At 43.5% G+C, this 16,955-nt stretch overlaps 1 protein-coding gene across 1 annotated transcript; it reads left to right on the top strand.

Annotated features, from left to right (window-relative positions):
- Nucleotides 1–13,619: 13,619 nt before the first annotated feature.
- Nucleotides 13,620–16,526, top strand: LOC109903447 (small integral membrane protein 13-like). Its single transcript, XM_020500168.2, has 2 exons — nt 13,620–14,200; nt 15,624–16,526. Exons 1-2 carry the CDS (start codon nt 14,125–14,127, stop codon nt 15,812–15,814), a joined length of 267 nt encoding a protein of 88 aa, XP_020355757.1. The 5' UTR covers nt 13,620–14,124; the 3' UTR covers nt 15,815–16,526.
- The last annotated feature ends 429 nt before the right edge of the window (nt 16,527–16,955 follow it).

The following is a 16,955-nucleotide window of genomic DNA, read 5'->3' as shown; positions in this document are numbered from 1 at the left end:
TTGTTTGTAGGTGACCAAATACTTATTTTCCACCATAATTTGCAAATAAATTCATTAAAAATCCTACAATGCGATTTTCAGGATTTTTTTTCTTCTCATTTTATCTGTCATAGTTGAAGTGTACCTATGATGAAAATTACAGGCCTCATCTTTTTAAGTGGGAGAACTTGCACAATTGGTGGCTGACTAAATACTTTTTTGCTCCACTGTACATAGGCCTTAGGGCACTATTATAGACAAATGTTTCAAGATGAATTATGACATAAAGAGTATTATCGGCACAGTGTGCCGTAATGGTGGTCACAGCCAACTGTCTAGTACGGTCTAATACGGTAGATGCTTTATGGGTCAAGTTCATTGAAGAACATTAATGTCCAGAGAATAAGTATAATTGCGTTCTTAATAAAAAAAATACCTCTCTAATACAAAAACATACAAAATAGATCTAAAGTCAATAGATATAGACCAGTATAATATTTTTTGCCATTTCGAGTATCTACTTTGTATTCATTCTGTGTGCAGCAATGTGAGAGCAGATGGCTTGTGTATTATTGTTATAATTTCAGATTGTTGTTCAGTGCCCTGCTACAATGCATTCAGAAAGTATTCAGACCCCTTCCCCTTTTCCACATTTTGTTACATTACAGCCTTACTCTAAAATTGATTAAATAAAATATTTTCTCATAAATCTACACACAATACCCCATAATTACAGATCAAAAACAGGTTTCTAGAAAATTGTGCAATTATTATTATTTTTTAACCCAAAAAGCAGAAATACCTTATTTACATCAGTATTCAGACCCTTTGCTATGAGACTCGCAAATGAGCTCAGGTGCATCCTGTTTCCATTGATTATCCTTGATGTTTCTACAACTTGATTGGTGTCCACTTGTGGTAAATTCAATTGATTGGATATGATTTGGAAAGGCACATACCTCTCTAGATAAGGTCCAACAGTTGAGAGCATGTCAGAGCAAAAACCAAGCCATGAGGTCGACGGAATTGTCCATAGAGCTCCGAGACAGGATTGTGTCGAGGCACAGATCTGGGGAAGGGTACCAAAAAATGTCTTCAGCATTGAAGGTCCCCAAGAACACAGTGGCCTCCATCATTCTCCAATGTAAGTAGTTTGGAACCACCAAGACTTCCTAGAGCTGATCGTCCCTGTCAAACTGAACAATCGGGGGAGAAGGGCCTTGGTCAGGGAGGTGACCAAGAACCCGATGGTCACTCTAACAGAGTTCCTCTGTGGAGAGGGGAGAACCTTCCAGAAGGACAACCATCTCTGTAGCACTCCACCAATCAAGCATTTATGTTAGGGTGGCCAGACGCAAAACACTCCTCAGTAAAAGGCACATGACAGCCCTCTTGGAGTTTGCCAAAAGGCAGCTAAAGACTCTCAGACCATGAGAAACAATATTCTCTGGTCTGATGAAACCAAGATTGAAGTCTTTAGCCTGAATGCCAAGCTTCACGTCTGGAGGAATCCTGGTACCATCCCTACGGTGAAGCATGGTGGTGGGAGCATCATGCTGTGGGGATGTTTTTCAGTGGCAGGGACTGGGAGACTAGTCAGGATCCAGAGAATGATGAATGGAGTAAAGTACAGAGAGATCCTTGATGAAAACCTGCTCCTGAGCACTCAGGACCTCAGACTGGGGCGAAGGTTCACATTCCAACAGGACAACAACCCTAAGCACAATGCCAAGACAACACAGGAGTGGCTTCGGGACAAGTCTCAATGTCCTTAAGAGGCCCAGCCAGAGCCTGGACTTGAACCCGATCGAATATCTCTGGAGAGACCTGAAAATAGCTGTGCAGTGACGCTCCCCATCCAACCTGACAGATCTTGAGAGGATCTGCAGAGAAGAATGGGAGAAACTCACCAAATACAGGTGTGCCAAAAACACTTGAGGCTGTAATCACTGCCAAAGGTGATTCAACAAAATAGAGAGTAAACGGTCTGAATACTGTTGTAAACAATTTATTTTTAATATATTTGCAAAAATTCTGAAACACTGTTTTTGCTTTGGCGTTGTGGCGTATTTTGTGTACAGTAGATTGATGAGGGGGGGAAAAACGGTTTAATCAATTTTAGAATAAGGCTGTAACGTAACAGAATGTGGGGTCTGAATACTTTCCGAATGCACTGTGTGTGTTCATTATCTGCCAAGGGAGTGTTTTTCTTTTCTTCAGTGTGCATGGAGTTGTGGTGTGAATACAGGCAATTAATAATTTCAGTTTTCGTATCAAGACGTGAGATGGGTTAGATCATGCACTGTGTGACCAAGTAGCAACACAGAGACACGAAGTGGTGAACAGCAAAACAGATGGAATCTGATGTGGAGTATCAGAATTAAATGTTATAAATTAGTCTGTGAAAGTTTATCTCCCCAAATGTTTATAATGTTTTAGACAAAGCTTTACAGATGAAACATGATGTGACAATGGATAATATGTAGGAAAGTTATTTCGTTTTGTCACAGTTTTGGTAGTGGTACTGATAAGCTTTCATCTTTTGGGGGAGTTGTAAGTCTTTCTACTGCAAAACTTCTGTTGTGACTCACTGTGCTGGGAGCTGTTCATACGTGCTATTCACTGCTATTATTACTGATGGGAAAATATAATAGTTATTTTGAGAATAAGGAAATTCACCAAACTGCTGTTGTGGGTTTAATAAATTCATGACTCATTTTGAGGGAACAGTTTCTCCATTATTGCATTGTCTTACTTTATGTTGTCACTCCTTCGCAACACTCGTCCCTCTCAGTGCAGGAGGAATAGTTGTGCTATCTGACATAAGACAATGCCATCAGTGTGCTTACATTGTACTGCTCCTTCCACTAATAAGGTAGCCTAGTGGTTAAAGCGTTGGGCCAGTAAACGAACGGTTGCTGACTTGCCTAGTTAAATAGAATATTGACTAGGTCGCTTGTCAATACACACACACTGTTTCTCATGACGAGGAACTAGACCAGGGGTGTTTTTTAATCAAACTCAACTGTTCAACTTTTTCAGTGATGAAGACATGGATGTCTCATGGTAGGGTGGGGTATTATTTTGGTGGGGTCCAAAATAATCCCTTTCTGACCACTTCTACCATGGGTAAATATTTATGCAGGGTATAGAATTCACTAAACACACCCGGTTTCACACAGATGTACAGATGAACAAACATACATCCAGACTTGACCTGTCATTTTCCCAAAGAAGGCAGAGAGATGTTTGTTACAGTTTTAAAGGTTTAAAACATAATTACTGCTGCAGGGTCACATGAGGGCTGACTGGGGAATTAAGGTTACGTCTCAAATGGCAGGCTGTTCCCTATATAGTGCACTACTTTTGACCAGAGCCCTATGGGCCATTGTCATTAGTATGTCATTTGGGAGGAAGCCATAATGTTGACTTGACAGAAAAACAGTTACTACTGTTATTAACTTTTTTCTAGTGAAAACTGAGTTAAGACAGTCCGTCACAGTTGATACAAGCTTAGCTGATGTCAACTGTTATGATGTTAATGACCATTATAATGTATGGTGGTTACAGGATTACTGATCTAAGGTCTTGTTATAACAAAGCTACCAGAGGTGTAACAGAAAACAGAAAGATATTGCATGCCATCATCCCGCGAATTGCACTGTCATCAGGAAGGAAGCATAAGCAATAACAAAGTGTTCAAGAACAGTGTAGTATCGGGTAAAGCTTGGGAAAAAGTATAGGCCCTCAAACAATCTCAGATGTGGATGTACAGTAACACCCCCTGCGGGACTGATGATGATGGACAAACTGACAGCAGCCCGTCAGTGAGATGATGTGATCTTGTTGGACAGAAAGACTCTCTGAGGGACTGTATGTGTGGAACATGTTGCAGTGTTCTTTCATCTCCACAATTGCACAAAAGTCCTTGAGAGCAAATATATGACTTTGTTACATATGAATCGGAAATGTATCAAATATGACTGATGATTCAACGTCTTGAGGGAAGAGGTAATTATATATACAAAATTATAGTCTCTGCCTGTATCAACTTCACATTGACCAATGTTTCACATGACCTCAGTGCACCCTCAATGCATGCTTGTTAGGCAGCCAGAAAGACTCCCAATCACTTGGACATGCTGTAATCAGTTTCTAGAACTTCTATACTTTAGTACATGGTGAAATAAGGCCAGATTAGAGATTCCTCCAAACTGATCTTAAATCTTTGTTGAAAGTGTGGAATTTTCTCAGAAACATCCTGTTGGTCGTGTTGGGTTCTAGTTTGAAATACTTGCTAAACTAGAAGTTAATGGGTACATGTATGAGTAATGTATATTGTGGGGTCAATGGAGGTTGGATAAGAGCTAGGGGCTTGGAGAGTTACTAATTAAGGTAAAAGACAATCACATGGTTGTGGTCACTGATAAAGGTGGATAGCTGTGGATTTGTGAGGAATGTGGGCAGAGGTCAGATCACTTGAAGGGAGAAGGAACAGTTTTATCACACACATCACTTAAGTTCCTGCCTAGCAACAGAGATGTATTGGCTGTCGAGATGTGCAAAGAGTTGACTCTGCCCAGTAGAGGGTATATATGTATTTGTGGAGACAATGTTAGTTTTTAACCTAATAGCCGTAATAGGTGGTTATACCTGTTTTAACTGAAGGATGGGAGAGGAACAGAAGATTCAGAAGACTGCCCTTGGGCTTTTCCCATACAAGGGGATCAACCTGATCAGAGGGGTGCATCAAGTTGAACACCTTGAGTCTCTGGAGACATTTGAAGTACATGATGATGACATATTTGCTGTTACTTACCCACGGTCAGGTAAAACCATGCATCTGACATAGTGTAGGTTATAGGACTATACAGTGCTTACTACAGAGCAAAATGTAGACTACACTACAAAACATATTAAATTCTGCATGAATTTTGGGATTGTACTGTGAATGTGCAACGTAATCTCACAAATGCCCAGATTATATTTCTTTAAAAAACACAGGAACTACATGGATACAGAATATTTTGTCCCTATTGTATCATGGCGATCAAATGAGAGGGATGTAACAAACAATCAATCCAACAACTGGTGCCTTGGTTTGAGGAGAATATAAGACAAGTGGACTACAACAACATGCCATCACCAAGGACCTTTGTTTCTCACTTGCATTTGTCTTCACTCCCTCAAGGACTGAGAGAGAAGGGAAAGGTAAGAGAGAGAGAGATCACATGCAATGAAGGCAAAATGGTAACTGCCAGTGAAATCCATGGTATGACACAGTTTAGTGTACATGCTATTTCTGTAGTGTAAAATGTATAATACTGTACACAGATTATGTTTGAAAAACATCTTCAGAAAGACATCATTTAAAAAAAACTGCATGCTAACAATAATTCTTTAAGAAACAAGTTAATTTACATCAATCTACTTTATTTGTGAGTGAAAATCCACTGTATTTACGAGTGAAAATCCACTGTATTTACGAGTGAAAATCCACTGTATTTACGAGTGAAAATCCACTGTATTTACGAGTGAAAATCCACTGTATTTACGAGTGAAAATCCACTGTATTTACGAGTGAAAATCCACTGTATTTACGAGTGAAAATCCACTGTATTTACGAGTGAAAATCCACTGTATTTACGAGTGAAAATCCACTGTATTTACGAGTGAAAATCCACTGTATTTACGAGTGAAAATCCACTGTATTTACGAGTGAAAATCCACTGTATTTACGAGTGAAAATCCACTGTATTTGTGTTTTTATTGTTGTATTAAATGTCTATTGATAAGGCTGTATTTTAACTGTGTAAATTGTTTCACGTGGTCTACATAGCCAGGAACCCAAAAGATGTTGCAGTGTCCTTATTTCATCTCCACAATTTCATGAAAGCCCTTGAGAGCGAACCTGACTTTGATACATTTGTTATTCAATTTCTTTTAGGGAATGGTAATCATAACACAACATTTCAGTTATCTCCATTTTTCCTGGCCACTGTGTTTTCACATCTGCTTTGCTTGCTCTTTGGGGTCTAAGTCAAGTAACTGTAAATCACTTTGTGATAACTGCTGATGTAAAAGGGCTTAATAACATGCATGCAATTGATTTAATTGATTGATCAAACACATCTATAGCCTCTTCAATGCACATGATAAGTGTGTCATTGTGAAATAACCTAAATATATGTATTTCTTAGTTCCCGGGGGGATCAAGGTAAATACATTTCCATAATGATCAGATCACAAAACAATGGATTGCATATTGGTAAGACTAATCAAACAACAACACAACAACAATTGCTTTCAGGACACACGAGGTGCAGTTGTCAGGATATCAAACTTCTTGGTTAAAAACCTGGATGACAAAACCATTGACACAATAGTGGACAAACCCTCCTTCAAGAAAATGAAAGAAAACCCACAGGCTCAAAATGATATACAGCATCCTGCAATTTTTGAACAAAGTGGATCCTTGAATCGAAAAGGTATGGTTTGTTCATATTAATAAAGTTAATTTAAATTAATGGTAAAAAATTCACCAAAGAAAAGATAAAAATACTAGTGGATAGTTAGTTGAAATGTTGTTGACAGTTAGTTGACTACATACAAATAATATATTTGTGTCACACCCTGACCATAGTTTGCTTTGTATGTTTCTATGTTTTGTTTGGTCAGGGTGGGATCTGAGTGGGCATTCTATGTTGTGTGTCTAGTTTGTCTGTTTCTGTGTTTGGCCTGATATGGTTCTCAATCAGAGGCAGGTGTTAGTCATTGTCTCTGATTGGGAACCATATTTAGGTAGCCTGTTTGGTGTTGGGTTTTGTGGGTGATTGTTCCTGTCTCTGTGTTTGTTTTCACCAGATAGGCTCAGTCACTTTGGTTTTTCTTTTTTCATTGTTTTGGAAGAGAAGAGAAGAGAACGAGCTCCATTCTCCTTGTGGAGATGGTGCTAAATACATCAACACGGTCGGTCCCTGGGATTGGGCTGGCCAACACGATTCGGTTTGCTTGGAAGGAAAAGGAGTTGGAGCCTTTAGGACGGGAAACTTTTGGAAGGATAATGTTGATGGGGATTCTAAAGCTGACAGTGAAGGACGTGTTTTGTTTCCAAGGCAACTCGTTGGAGGGAGCATACGACGTGGCACTATATACAGAGGAGAAACACGATGATATCCTGAGAAGGGCAAGAGCAGTGGGAGGTGAGAGGCCGATGAGCCACTATGAAATAACAAGCCTGGCGAAGAATAACTTTAGGGTTGTAACTGTCAACATTTACAACCCATACGTTAAGGATGAAGAGGTGAGGGCCTTTCTGGGGAGATACATGGATAACGTCTCCTCAGCAAGGCACCTCAAAGACTCCCTTGGGTTTTGGAATGGGAGGAGAGGCTTCCAGGCCCTCCTCAGAGAGGACCCAAAGGGACATGGTGGCTACCTCCATCCTCCTGCTATGTTCTCCCTAGGGGCTGACAGGGGGACGTTGTTTTATGCACGTCAGCCCCCATTTTGCAGGCGCTGTATGGCCTACGGCCACATATTCGCCTCGTGCAGCACAAGAAAATGCAGATTTTGTGGATCTGAGGAACACGAGGCGAGGGATTGTGACAAGCCTAAGGCGTGCCACGGGTGTGGCTCGTCAGCACACCTGTGGCGGGGGTGCCCGGCTCGTCAGAGGTCATATGCGTCTGCGGCTGGGGGGGGGAGCAGGAGCGGGGGATGGGGGAAGAAGAGGAGGGGAAGGAAGCAAGCCTCATGACCAGAGTACAGGTCCAGAGGGGAAGGCTGCAAGGAAGGAGGAGGAGCAAGAAGCAGCGGATGGAAGAGAGAAGGAAACGGAAGGCACGGGAGTAGGAGAACCAGGAAAAGCGGCGGAAGAAGGCAACAGAGTGGAGGAGCATGACAGAGAAGAAAGCGAGGGAGGAGTGTTGGAGAAGGAGACGGTGGAAGAGCAAGTGGACTGGGGGGAAAGTGCCCTGGTGGAAGAGATGAGGGGTATGGTGGAGGAGCTGGCGGGGGGGAGGGTGGTATCTCTCCACTGTCGCCATCACCAATGAAGAGGAGGGTGAGATTGGCCGACAGTGAGAGGGAGGGGATGGCCAAGAGAGTGATGGGGGTGGGAGAAACCTCTGGGTTGCTGCTGGTTTCCCCAGGCCCTCAACTTCTGTTGGGTGGGGACACACCTAACAAGACTCAGGACTGGATACAGGAGGAGGTGGGGAGTTTTTTGTTTGGGGACTCAGCCTCTCCGTTTTTGTTTTTTTTCCAATCCAGCTGCAGCACTGGGGAGGGGGAGGATTGTGGGGGTAGACCCAGGGTGCAGGGCACCCCGGAGCCAAACACTATTCCTGCATCCTGGGTTGGTGAGATGGAGGAAGAGGGGGGGATGTCGGGAGTACGGATGGTGTTTTCACCGGTAGATATGGAGCAGGGGAGCATCGGGTGAGTCTCCTGTTTTTGTTTTTTTTCTGTCTGGGTTTAGAATTTGAGTGTATTACATGTTTTTATTTGATTCTTTCATGGGGTCTAATTTTACTTTTGTTACTTTAAATGTAAGGGGTTTAAGGGATTTTGTTAAGAGGAGGGCGGTTTTTAGTTATTTGGAGGGTGTGGGGTTTGATTTTTGTTTTTTACAGGAGGTTCACCTGAGGGATGGAGGGTATGTTAGTAGGTTTAAGAGGGAGTGGGACAAGGGGGAGTCGGTTTGGGGTATTGGGGGGGTGCACTCATCGGGGGTAGGGATTTTGTGTGGGCACAGGGAGGTAAAAGTGGAGGATTATAGGGGTGGATGTCACGATAAGGGATTGTAAATTTAGATTAGTGGTGGTGTATGGGCCACAGGTGGTGGCAGACAGGAGGGAGATGGTGGACTGTCTGACGCCCCTGTGTGTCACAAATAGGAAATTAGTGATAGGGGGGGATTTTAATACAGATTTAGGAATAGGGGGGGATAGCAGTGCAGGCGCCATTGCCGGGCTAATGGCTTGCCATGGTCTGGTAGATGGTGGTCTGCACACTACTCCGAAAATGGCCGGTCCTACATGGCGCAACTCCAGGGGGGTTGAGTGGAGGCTCGACTATATTTTTGTACCCAGGTCTTTGTGTAAGTTGTCTGGGCGGCTGTTGCCTGTTTTCTTTTCGGATCACGACGGGGTGCTCCTGCAGGTGGGGTCGCCAGTCTGCTTCTTTGGTAGGGGGTACTGGAAGTTAGATCGGGATGTGCTGGAGGAGCAGGCTTTTGTTGACGGGTTTTATGGTTTCTTTTGGAGGCTTGAAGGCCTCCGGTCCATGTGCGAGGGGGTGTTAGAGTGGTGGGAATTAGTTAAGGTGAGGATTAGGGCTTTTATAATAGGGTATTGCAAGAGGAAAAAAAGAGAGGAGGGAGATGGATCGTATCCAAAGGTTAATTGAACTCGAATACGAGGCAGGCAACCTCGGCGGGTCGTTTGACTGGGAGAGATCCGCAACCCTAAAGGCACAGCTCAGGGAGTTGCAGGAGCGGAAGGCTCGAGCTTTCCTGGAACGTGCGCATAGTGGCTTTCTAGAACATAATGAGACTTGTTCTGCTATGTTCCTTAAGTAGGTTAGGGCCAGACAGAGTAGGAAGGTAATGCATGGCTTTAGGGAAGAAAATGGTAGGATATGGTCAGGGTGACAACTGATCATTTCCAAGGTTTATTTAAGGAAAGGGAAATAGATGTAGAGCAGGGAAATGTGTTTCTAGAACACTTGTCCAGGCGGTTGCCGGAGGACATTAGAGAAGTGATGGAGGCCCAGATTTCACTAGAAGAGGTTGAGACCGCTCTTAGGAGGATGGGAAAAGGGAAGGTGCCTGGGATGGATGGGCTGCCGGCTGAGTTTTATCTCAAGTTTTGGGGTATACTTGGACCAGTGGTCCTCGAAGTCTTGAAGGCCATCCTTGAGACGGGGGTCCCGGGGGGATCAATGGCTGTTGGTGTGCTGTCACTTTTATATAAGAAGGGGGAAGTAACAGACCTTGGCAACTGGCGGCCGTTGACCATGCTGTGTGTAGATTACAAGCTACTTGCAAAGGTTTTAGCAGACCGGTTGCGCACAGCCCTTCCCTACGTCGTCCATGAGGATCAGACGTGTGGGGTAGAGGGCCGCTCTATTAGATGGAACCTACAGTTAATCAGGGACTCCATCGCTTGGGTTGAAGATAGAGGACTGCCATTAATGGTAGCAGCGCTAGATCAGGCGAAAGCCTTTGATCGCGTGAATAGATCCTTTTTATTCAGAGTGTTAGGTCGATTAGGATTTGGGGAGAAGTTCATAGGATGGATTCATACATTATATGTCGGAGCGTGGTGCCGAGTTAGTGTAAATAGTCACTTGGGTGACGTTTTTGACCTCTCATCTGGGGTCAGGCAGGGGTGCCCTCTCTCGGCTCTCCTCTTCGTTCTGCACATGGAGCCTCTGGGGGCTGCCATTAGGGCAGACACAGGGGTGGAAGGCTTGTTGATCCCTGGAAGTGGTGGGCTGCGTGTTAAGATGACGCAGTACGCCGACGACACTTCCTTGCTGCTGTGCAAGGACTCGTGCCTGACAAGGTCCCTTGTCATCTTTGGGGATTTCACCCGAGCGTCGGGAGCAGTTTTGAACCATGCAAAGTCTTCGGTCAAGTTTTTCGGAAGATGGCGTGGTAGAACGGATGTGCCTGGGGGGTTATCTCTCTGTGAGGGGGCCCTGAGGATTCTCGGGGTCCATTTTGAGACCTCCGGCTCAGCGACGCTGAACTGGAACATGCGTATCGCAGTGGTACAGAGGAAGCTAGCAATGTGGAAGGCTAGGTATTTGTCTTTTATGGGCAAAGTCCTGGTCCTAAAGGTGGATGTGTTGCCGTCTCTTTTGTATTTGGCGTACATCTACCCATTGCCGGCTTGTCTGAGGAGGCCTCTAGTGAGGCTTGTGTTTCAGTTCATGTGGAGTGGCAGGTGCGAGTGGGTCGCCAGGGCACGCATGATCTGTCCCATCGGGGAGGGAGGTATGGGGGTACCACATTTCCCCCTCAAGCTGGACACAATTTTTGTTTCTTTCTTGTTAACGGAGCTTGCTCATCCAGTGATACACCCATCCGGTTACCTCCTGCGGGTGTTCTTCTCGTATCAGGCGAGAAGCGTAATGGTGTGGTCTAACACGGGTCCTCGGGCAGAACAGCTGCCGTGGCACTTTGGTCATGCGGCCAAGTGGCTGCGTGCGCACCCTGAGGTTGAAGTTGCCCGAGTAGGTTTAGATCACAGGCACCTGTACGAGGAGGCCAGAAAGGCAGGGAGTCCGGCGCCTGTAGTGAGCATCTCGGAAGTGGTCTGGGAGGGAGTGCAGGCGCGGGGTCTGGACAACAGGCTCAAGGACCTGAATTGGTTGAGCCTCCATAGGTGCTTGCCGGTACGTTCCATCATGTACCGGTATAGTTTGGTGCAATCCCCCACCTGTCCAAGATCCTCTTGTGGCAGGGAGGAGACTGTGCGCCATGTCTTTTGGGACTGTGCCTTTGCCGGAGTAGTATGGGCTAGGGCACGGGTGTTGTTAGGTTTGGTAAGGGGGGATTTTGTATTGACGTGGGCCAGGTTAGAGAGAGGTGTAGGGAGAGCGAGAGGGACGGATAGGGACAGGTTTCTGCTCTGGCTTCTCATGAGTCTCTTTAAACGGGGGCTGTGGGAAGCCAGGCAGAACATGGTGAAGACAGGGAGAGATTGGGGGGTGGAAGGGATAGTGAGGAGGGTGGAAGGAGATTTGAGGGGGAGGATGAAGAGGGAGGAGAGGAAGTGGGGGCAGCATGCTGCTCGGGAGAGGTGGAAGGGGGGTTTAGGGCTGGGTGTCATTTAGATTTGTAAGGGGATAGATTAGGGACGGGGAGATAGGGAAAGGTATTTTGTAGGGTGACGGGGAGGGAAGATGCTCCCCTGAGGTTTTGTTTGGGGTTTATGTTTAGTTAAATTAGTTAAATTAAAATACCATTATTTGAGTATGTATGAAAATTATGAGTTGTAAAGAATGAATGGTATTGAAGATAATAAATGAATTTTTATTTAAAAAATAGGGCTGTTTTGGTTTTCCACGTTTGTTGTTTTGTATTATGTTTAGTTGTCTTATTAAAAAACCATGAACTTCAACCACGCTGCATTTTGGTCCGCCTCTCCTTCGACACAAAAAAACCGTTACAATTTGGGACTATCCAAATACTGCGCATTCACACTGCACCTTATCCCAGGGCTAAGAGCCTCCAAGCCCGGGGCTAAGCAAGTGTTCTTGCACATTCTAAAGTGGGATAGCACCAACCTTAGCCCTGGGCTAGTACAAACTTTCTGGGGCTAGCCCCAGAAACACGGTGCCAAAATATCCAGTGAAACTGGATTGTTCTACGTCTAGAATGATCACCGTCCAATCACAAAATCTGCACTGTTACTTCATTTACATATACTCGTGATGCCTGTAATGCGTTCTGCACGCTATTTTGATAAGGAAATTGGTACTATTTCATCCTGAGGACAAAAACCCATATAACGTGGATAGCGGGCCAGATCTAAAAAATAACGGGCCAGATCGAATTTCAAAAGTGAAACATATTGATTGTTTCCGAGGTCAGATTGGCAGACAGCAAGGTTTATACAAACAAACCATCACTGTTGGAAACTAAACGCTAGGCTAAAAGCAAGAGCAAATAATGTGCTAATAAAGGTCTTATTGCTTATAACATTGGTCGTGTGTCAGAGAACGAATGTTGGTAGCATGTTTGTCCGTTAGCTCAGGGTTTTGGAATGCAAGCTTAAATCCTTAGCCAGGGCTAAAGCTTAGTCCAGGCTTAATACATGCTTGTGCGAATGCAGGCTAAACTAGCCCAGGCTAGCCTGGGGCTAAAATAGCCCAGGGCTAAGACCAATGCAGTGTGAAAAGGCCTATAAAGTGATACCATACTGTCTGTTATGTCTCTAATCAGGGAAGGTGGGGGACTGGAAGACTATGTTCACAGTGGCCCAGAGTGAGATGTTTGACAAGATCTACATGGAGAAGATGAAAGACCTTAATTTGACTGGGAGCTGTGAAAACGTGTCCTGAACACAACGTGTCCTGAACACAATGGTAGTGAAAGCTTTCACCAGCTTGGTTGAAGATGTCAGAAAAAACGGATCCAGATGCTTGTTGTTGATTTGACTTGTTGATCTGTCGTTGTTAATCTGACAAATTGTACTCCAGTTGTGTGAATCACTCTAAATATGTCACTTTTGGGGGGATATAGGTCTAACTAGATTGGAAGAAATAATAGTCAGTAACCGAAAGGTTGCTAGATCGAATCCCTGAGCTGACAAGGTAAAAATCTGTTGTTTTTCCCCTGAACAAGGCAGTTAACCCACTGTTCCTAGGCTGTCATTGTAAATAAGAATCTGTTCTTAACTGACTTGCCTAGTTAAATAAAGGTTAAATAAAATAAATGTAATTTTAAAAAAGCACTTAAAGGCTTCATAATTTATAAATGTCATGTTTGATATTATCTCATAGATCTCATAAACTTGTTAACCTCAGACCTTATTTTCGGCGTTTATCCCAAAACCCTATTCTTTCCCCATTCACTTTCACATTGGAACGGTTGAACGAACCAGAGGTAAATCATTTCCGGGTTTTAGAACTAAAAGCTGGCGAACTCTATTGACTATTGTACCCAAAATGCAACGCGTATCTTAAGCCTACTGCGCATGCTCATTTCCCCCACCGATTTTGTAATATCTACTTTCTTTTCCAAATGTAATCGTTCAGGTTGCAATAATGCAGCTAGATATGAACGGTATTTTATCCGTCCATGATTTTGGCACTGCAAACCGACGTTGACATTTTTGCAGGCGGCGAGACCGTATCACTCAGCAACGAGGGATTTATTTTCCTTCGCCGCAGTAGCTAGTTGGGTCACGTTATTCTCCACTAATGTTGAAGCAAGGAATTATGTTGTAACGTTATTTCTGTGGCAAACAATAGTTGTAAACGGTCTGTCAGTGTCAGTCTGGTGAATGAGTTAATGGACTGAACGGTAAATCGAATTGGGGAGTTAACGTAGCTGTCAGCAACTTTGACTTTGTAACGCCTTCGCTAACTAGAAGCTAGCTGGCTAGTTAGCCCTGACAAGAAGACAACATGTGGCAAAGCGTTGGTCTAACTGTGCTGGTTATTGTGGCCACCCTTGTGTGTGCGTTGCTCTTCATGGTGTTTGGTAAGTAACATAATATTTTTACTTAACTGAAATGTTTTTCTTGAATGTAATGTGAAATGACATTACTCGGACACAGCTGTGAAACGTATTAGCTATTAAGTACAGTAAGCTAGCTATGTAGCATTCAGCCATGATTATACTTAGTGCTTGCCATGGTGTTTCATATCCAGCTACCTGCCATCTATCTTTCTTTAGTGAGCAGTGACTGTCTTGACCTTTTTCATTCTCAAAATGTTGAGTAGGTTGATCAAAGTTGTCTATACAAAGAATAATCTCTCAATACATGTTATTAGAGGTTTGTCCCTCATAGCTGTTATTAATTGGATCAGTTTAAATAATTGATACATATCAGCTGAATCTCTCTTTTTGTGCTTGAGCAGTGTTCGACAGGATTGTCTTGCAGCATCATCCAGTCAGGCAGTCTCCTGTTTCATTATCATATCTTTGTAGGCTACATCTAATTTTAGCTCTAATTTTACCTATAATAATAACCCTATCTGTCTATAATAATCACAAAGTGTGATGATCAATTGTTGAGGCCCAGTTACATTAATTTATGCATACCTGTGTGTGGAAAACAGACTTATTTGATGTTACGTTTTGGACTTAAAATATAAATGCAACATGCAACAATTTAAGATTTTACTGAGTTACAGTTCATCTAAAGAAATCCAGTTAATGAAATACATAAATTATGCCATAATCTATAGATTTCACATGCCTGGGAATAATTTTTGGCAGTATCTGGTGTGACCACCATTTACTTCATGCAGCGGGACACATCTCCTTCGGTTTTGCCAACCCACAGTTTCATCATATATCCGGGTGGCTGGTCTTAGACGATCCTGTAGGTGAAGAAGCTGGATGTGGAGGTTCTGGGCTGGTGTGGGTAACACGTGGTCTGCGGTTGCGAGGCCAGTTGTACATACTGTCAAACTCTCAAATGAGGTTGGCGGTGGCTTATGGTAGAGAAATTAAATTATCTGGCATCCGCACTCGTGGACATTCCTGCAGACTTGAGACATCTGTGACATTGTGTTGTGTGACAGGACTTCACATTTTAGTAATGTTTTATTGTCCCCAGCACAAGGTGCACCTGTGTCATGATCCTGCTGTTTAATCAGCTTCTTGATATGCCACACCTATCAGGTGGATAGATTATCTTGGCATAGGAGAAATGCTCACTAACAGTGCCGTAAACAAATTAGTGCACACAATTTGAGAAGCTTTTTGTGCATATGGAACATTGGTGGGATTATTTATTTCAGCTCATGAAACATGGGACCAACACTTTGTTACATGTTGTGTTTATATTGTTATTCAGTGTGTATATAAAAATAAATTACAACAAATTAATTGTTTGATTCATATACGGTCACTGTGCACTTTCTATTGAGGACTTTTGTTCTTTTTGGCTCCTCAGGTTGGTATGTTGTCTGGCAGCTCTTTCTGTCCAAGTTCAAGTTCCTGCGTGAGATGTTGGGCGACACCGGATCTCCGCAGACAGAGACCCAGCCGTCCGAATCAAAGAGCAAGCATACCTCTCCTCCAACCCAACGCCAGAGGCTCAAGACTGCCCGCCAGAGGGTCGTTCCTCCTGAAAACACTACATAGATGACCACACCCATCCGCTATCAGTCTCACCCTGTCCCCCTATTCACCAACCCTCGTCACTCTAGGAAACCGTGGTGGACAAAATGAAACCCCTTACTAAATGGCATGATGTCGAATGTCATACTATTCTGATGTCCATGCATACTACTCCCCTTTCCACTACCTTACAACGTCCTCGTCGTAGACACTTGATACTCTACTTTTCTCTCCTGGACACTCTTACGAGACTACGTATAGCTGCTGATGTTATAAAAGGCACAAGCCATCAAATCATGGGACATTCTGTGTACAACGTGTTCACGTTTCAAATATGTATTTTAGCTGTTCACAGTATATGTACTGAGCAGCACATCCAGTCTCTTCACTTGGCCTTAACTGACACTGCAACATGGTCAGCTCTGACTGGCTGACACTGCAATATGGTCAGCTCCCACTGGCTGTCATGCTGCTAACACCTGCACAGGGAATCGCTGCTAAAACCTGCACAGGGAATCTGTTTCTCCATGATCACACAAGTGAATTCTCTATCATGACTGTGTATGTGTGCGTTTTGAGAGTTTGTTTATTTGAACATGTTTTTGTAGCAAAGCCTATATTCTGACAAACCTAGACAACCTGTTGTATAAAACAGGCTCATTTGTTAGCATTTGCTTTCAGAAGCAAAACAACTGCTAGAAGAAAAAAAACGGAATGAAACAATTTGTATAACTGATACATTTCCTTGTGTTCATTTCACTTTATTTGTAACCAAAGTGCAATGAAAGGAATGTTTATTTGAGGTTTTTATTTTTGGTCAGAAATGAATACATATACAGTACATTCAGAAAGTATTCAGACCCCTTGACTTTTTCCACATTTTGTTATGTTACAGCCTTATTCTAAAATAAAAAAATAAATACGAATGTTTTACCCTCATCAAGAGGAAACACAGATCCCCAGATCTGTGCCTCGACACAATCCTGTCTCGGAGCTCTAACGGACGATTCCTTTGACCTCATGGCTTGGTTTTTGCTCTGACATGCACTGTCAACAGTGGGACCTTATATAGACAGGTGTGTGCCTTTCCAAATCATGTCCAATCAGTGGAATTTACCACAGGTGGACGTCCAAGTTGTAGAAACATCTCAAGGATAGTCAATGG

This window comes from Oncorhynchus kisutch, linkage group LG14, assembly GCF_002021735.2.
Source record: "Oncorhynchus kisutch isolate 150728-3 linkage group LG14, Okis_V2, whole genome shotgun sequence".
Taxonomy (NCBI): Eukaryota; Metazoa; Chordata; class Actinopteri; order Salmoniformes; family Salmonidae; genus Oncorhynchus; species Oncorhynchus kisutch.
The sequence above is the reverse complement of the archived record's forward strand: the minus strand, read 5'-3'. Positions and strand labels throughout refer to the sequence as shown.

Coding starts and splice junctions, on each gene's coding strand:
- LOC109903447 (XM_020500168.2), top strand. CDS start 14,125: ATGTGGCAAAGCGTTGGTCTAACTGTGCTGGTTATTGTGGCCACCCTT. Junction 14,201..15,623: donor GTTGCTCTTCATGGTGTTTG/GTAAGTAACATA, acceptor TTGGCTCCTCAG/GTTGGTATGTTGTCTGGCAG.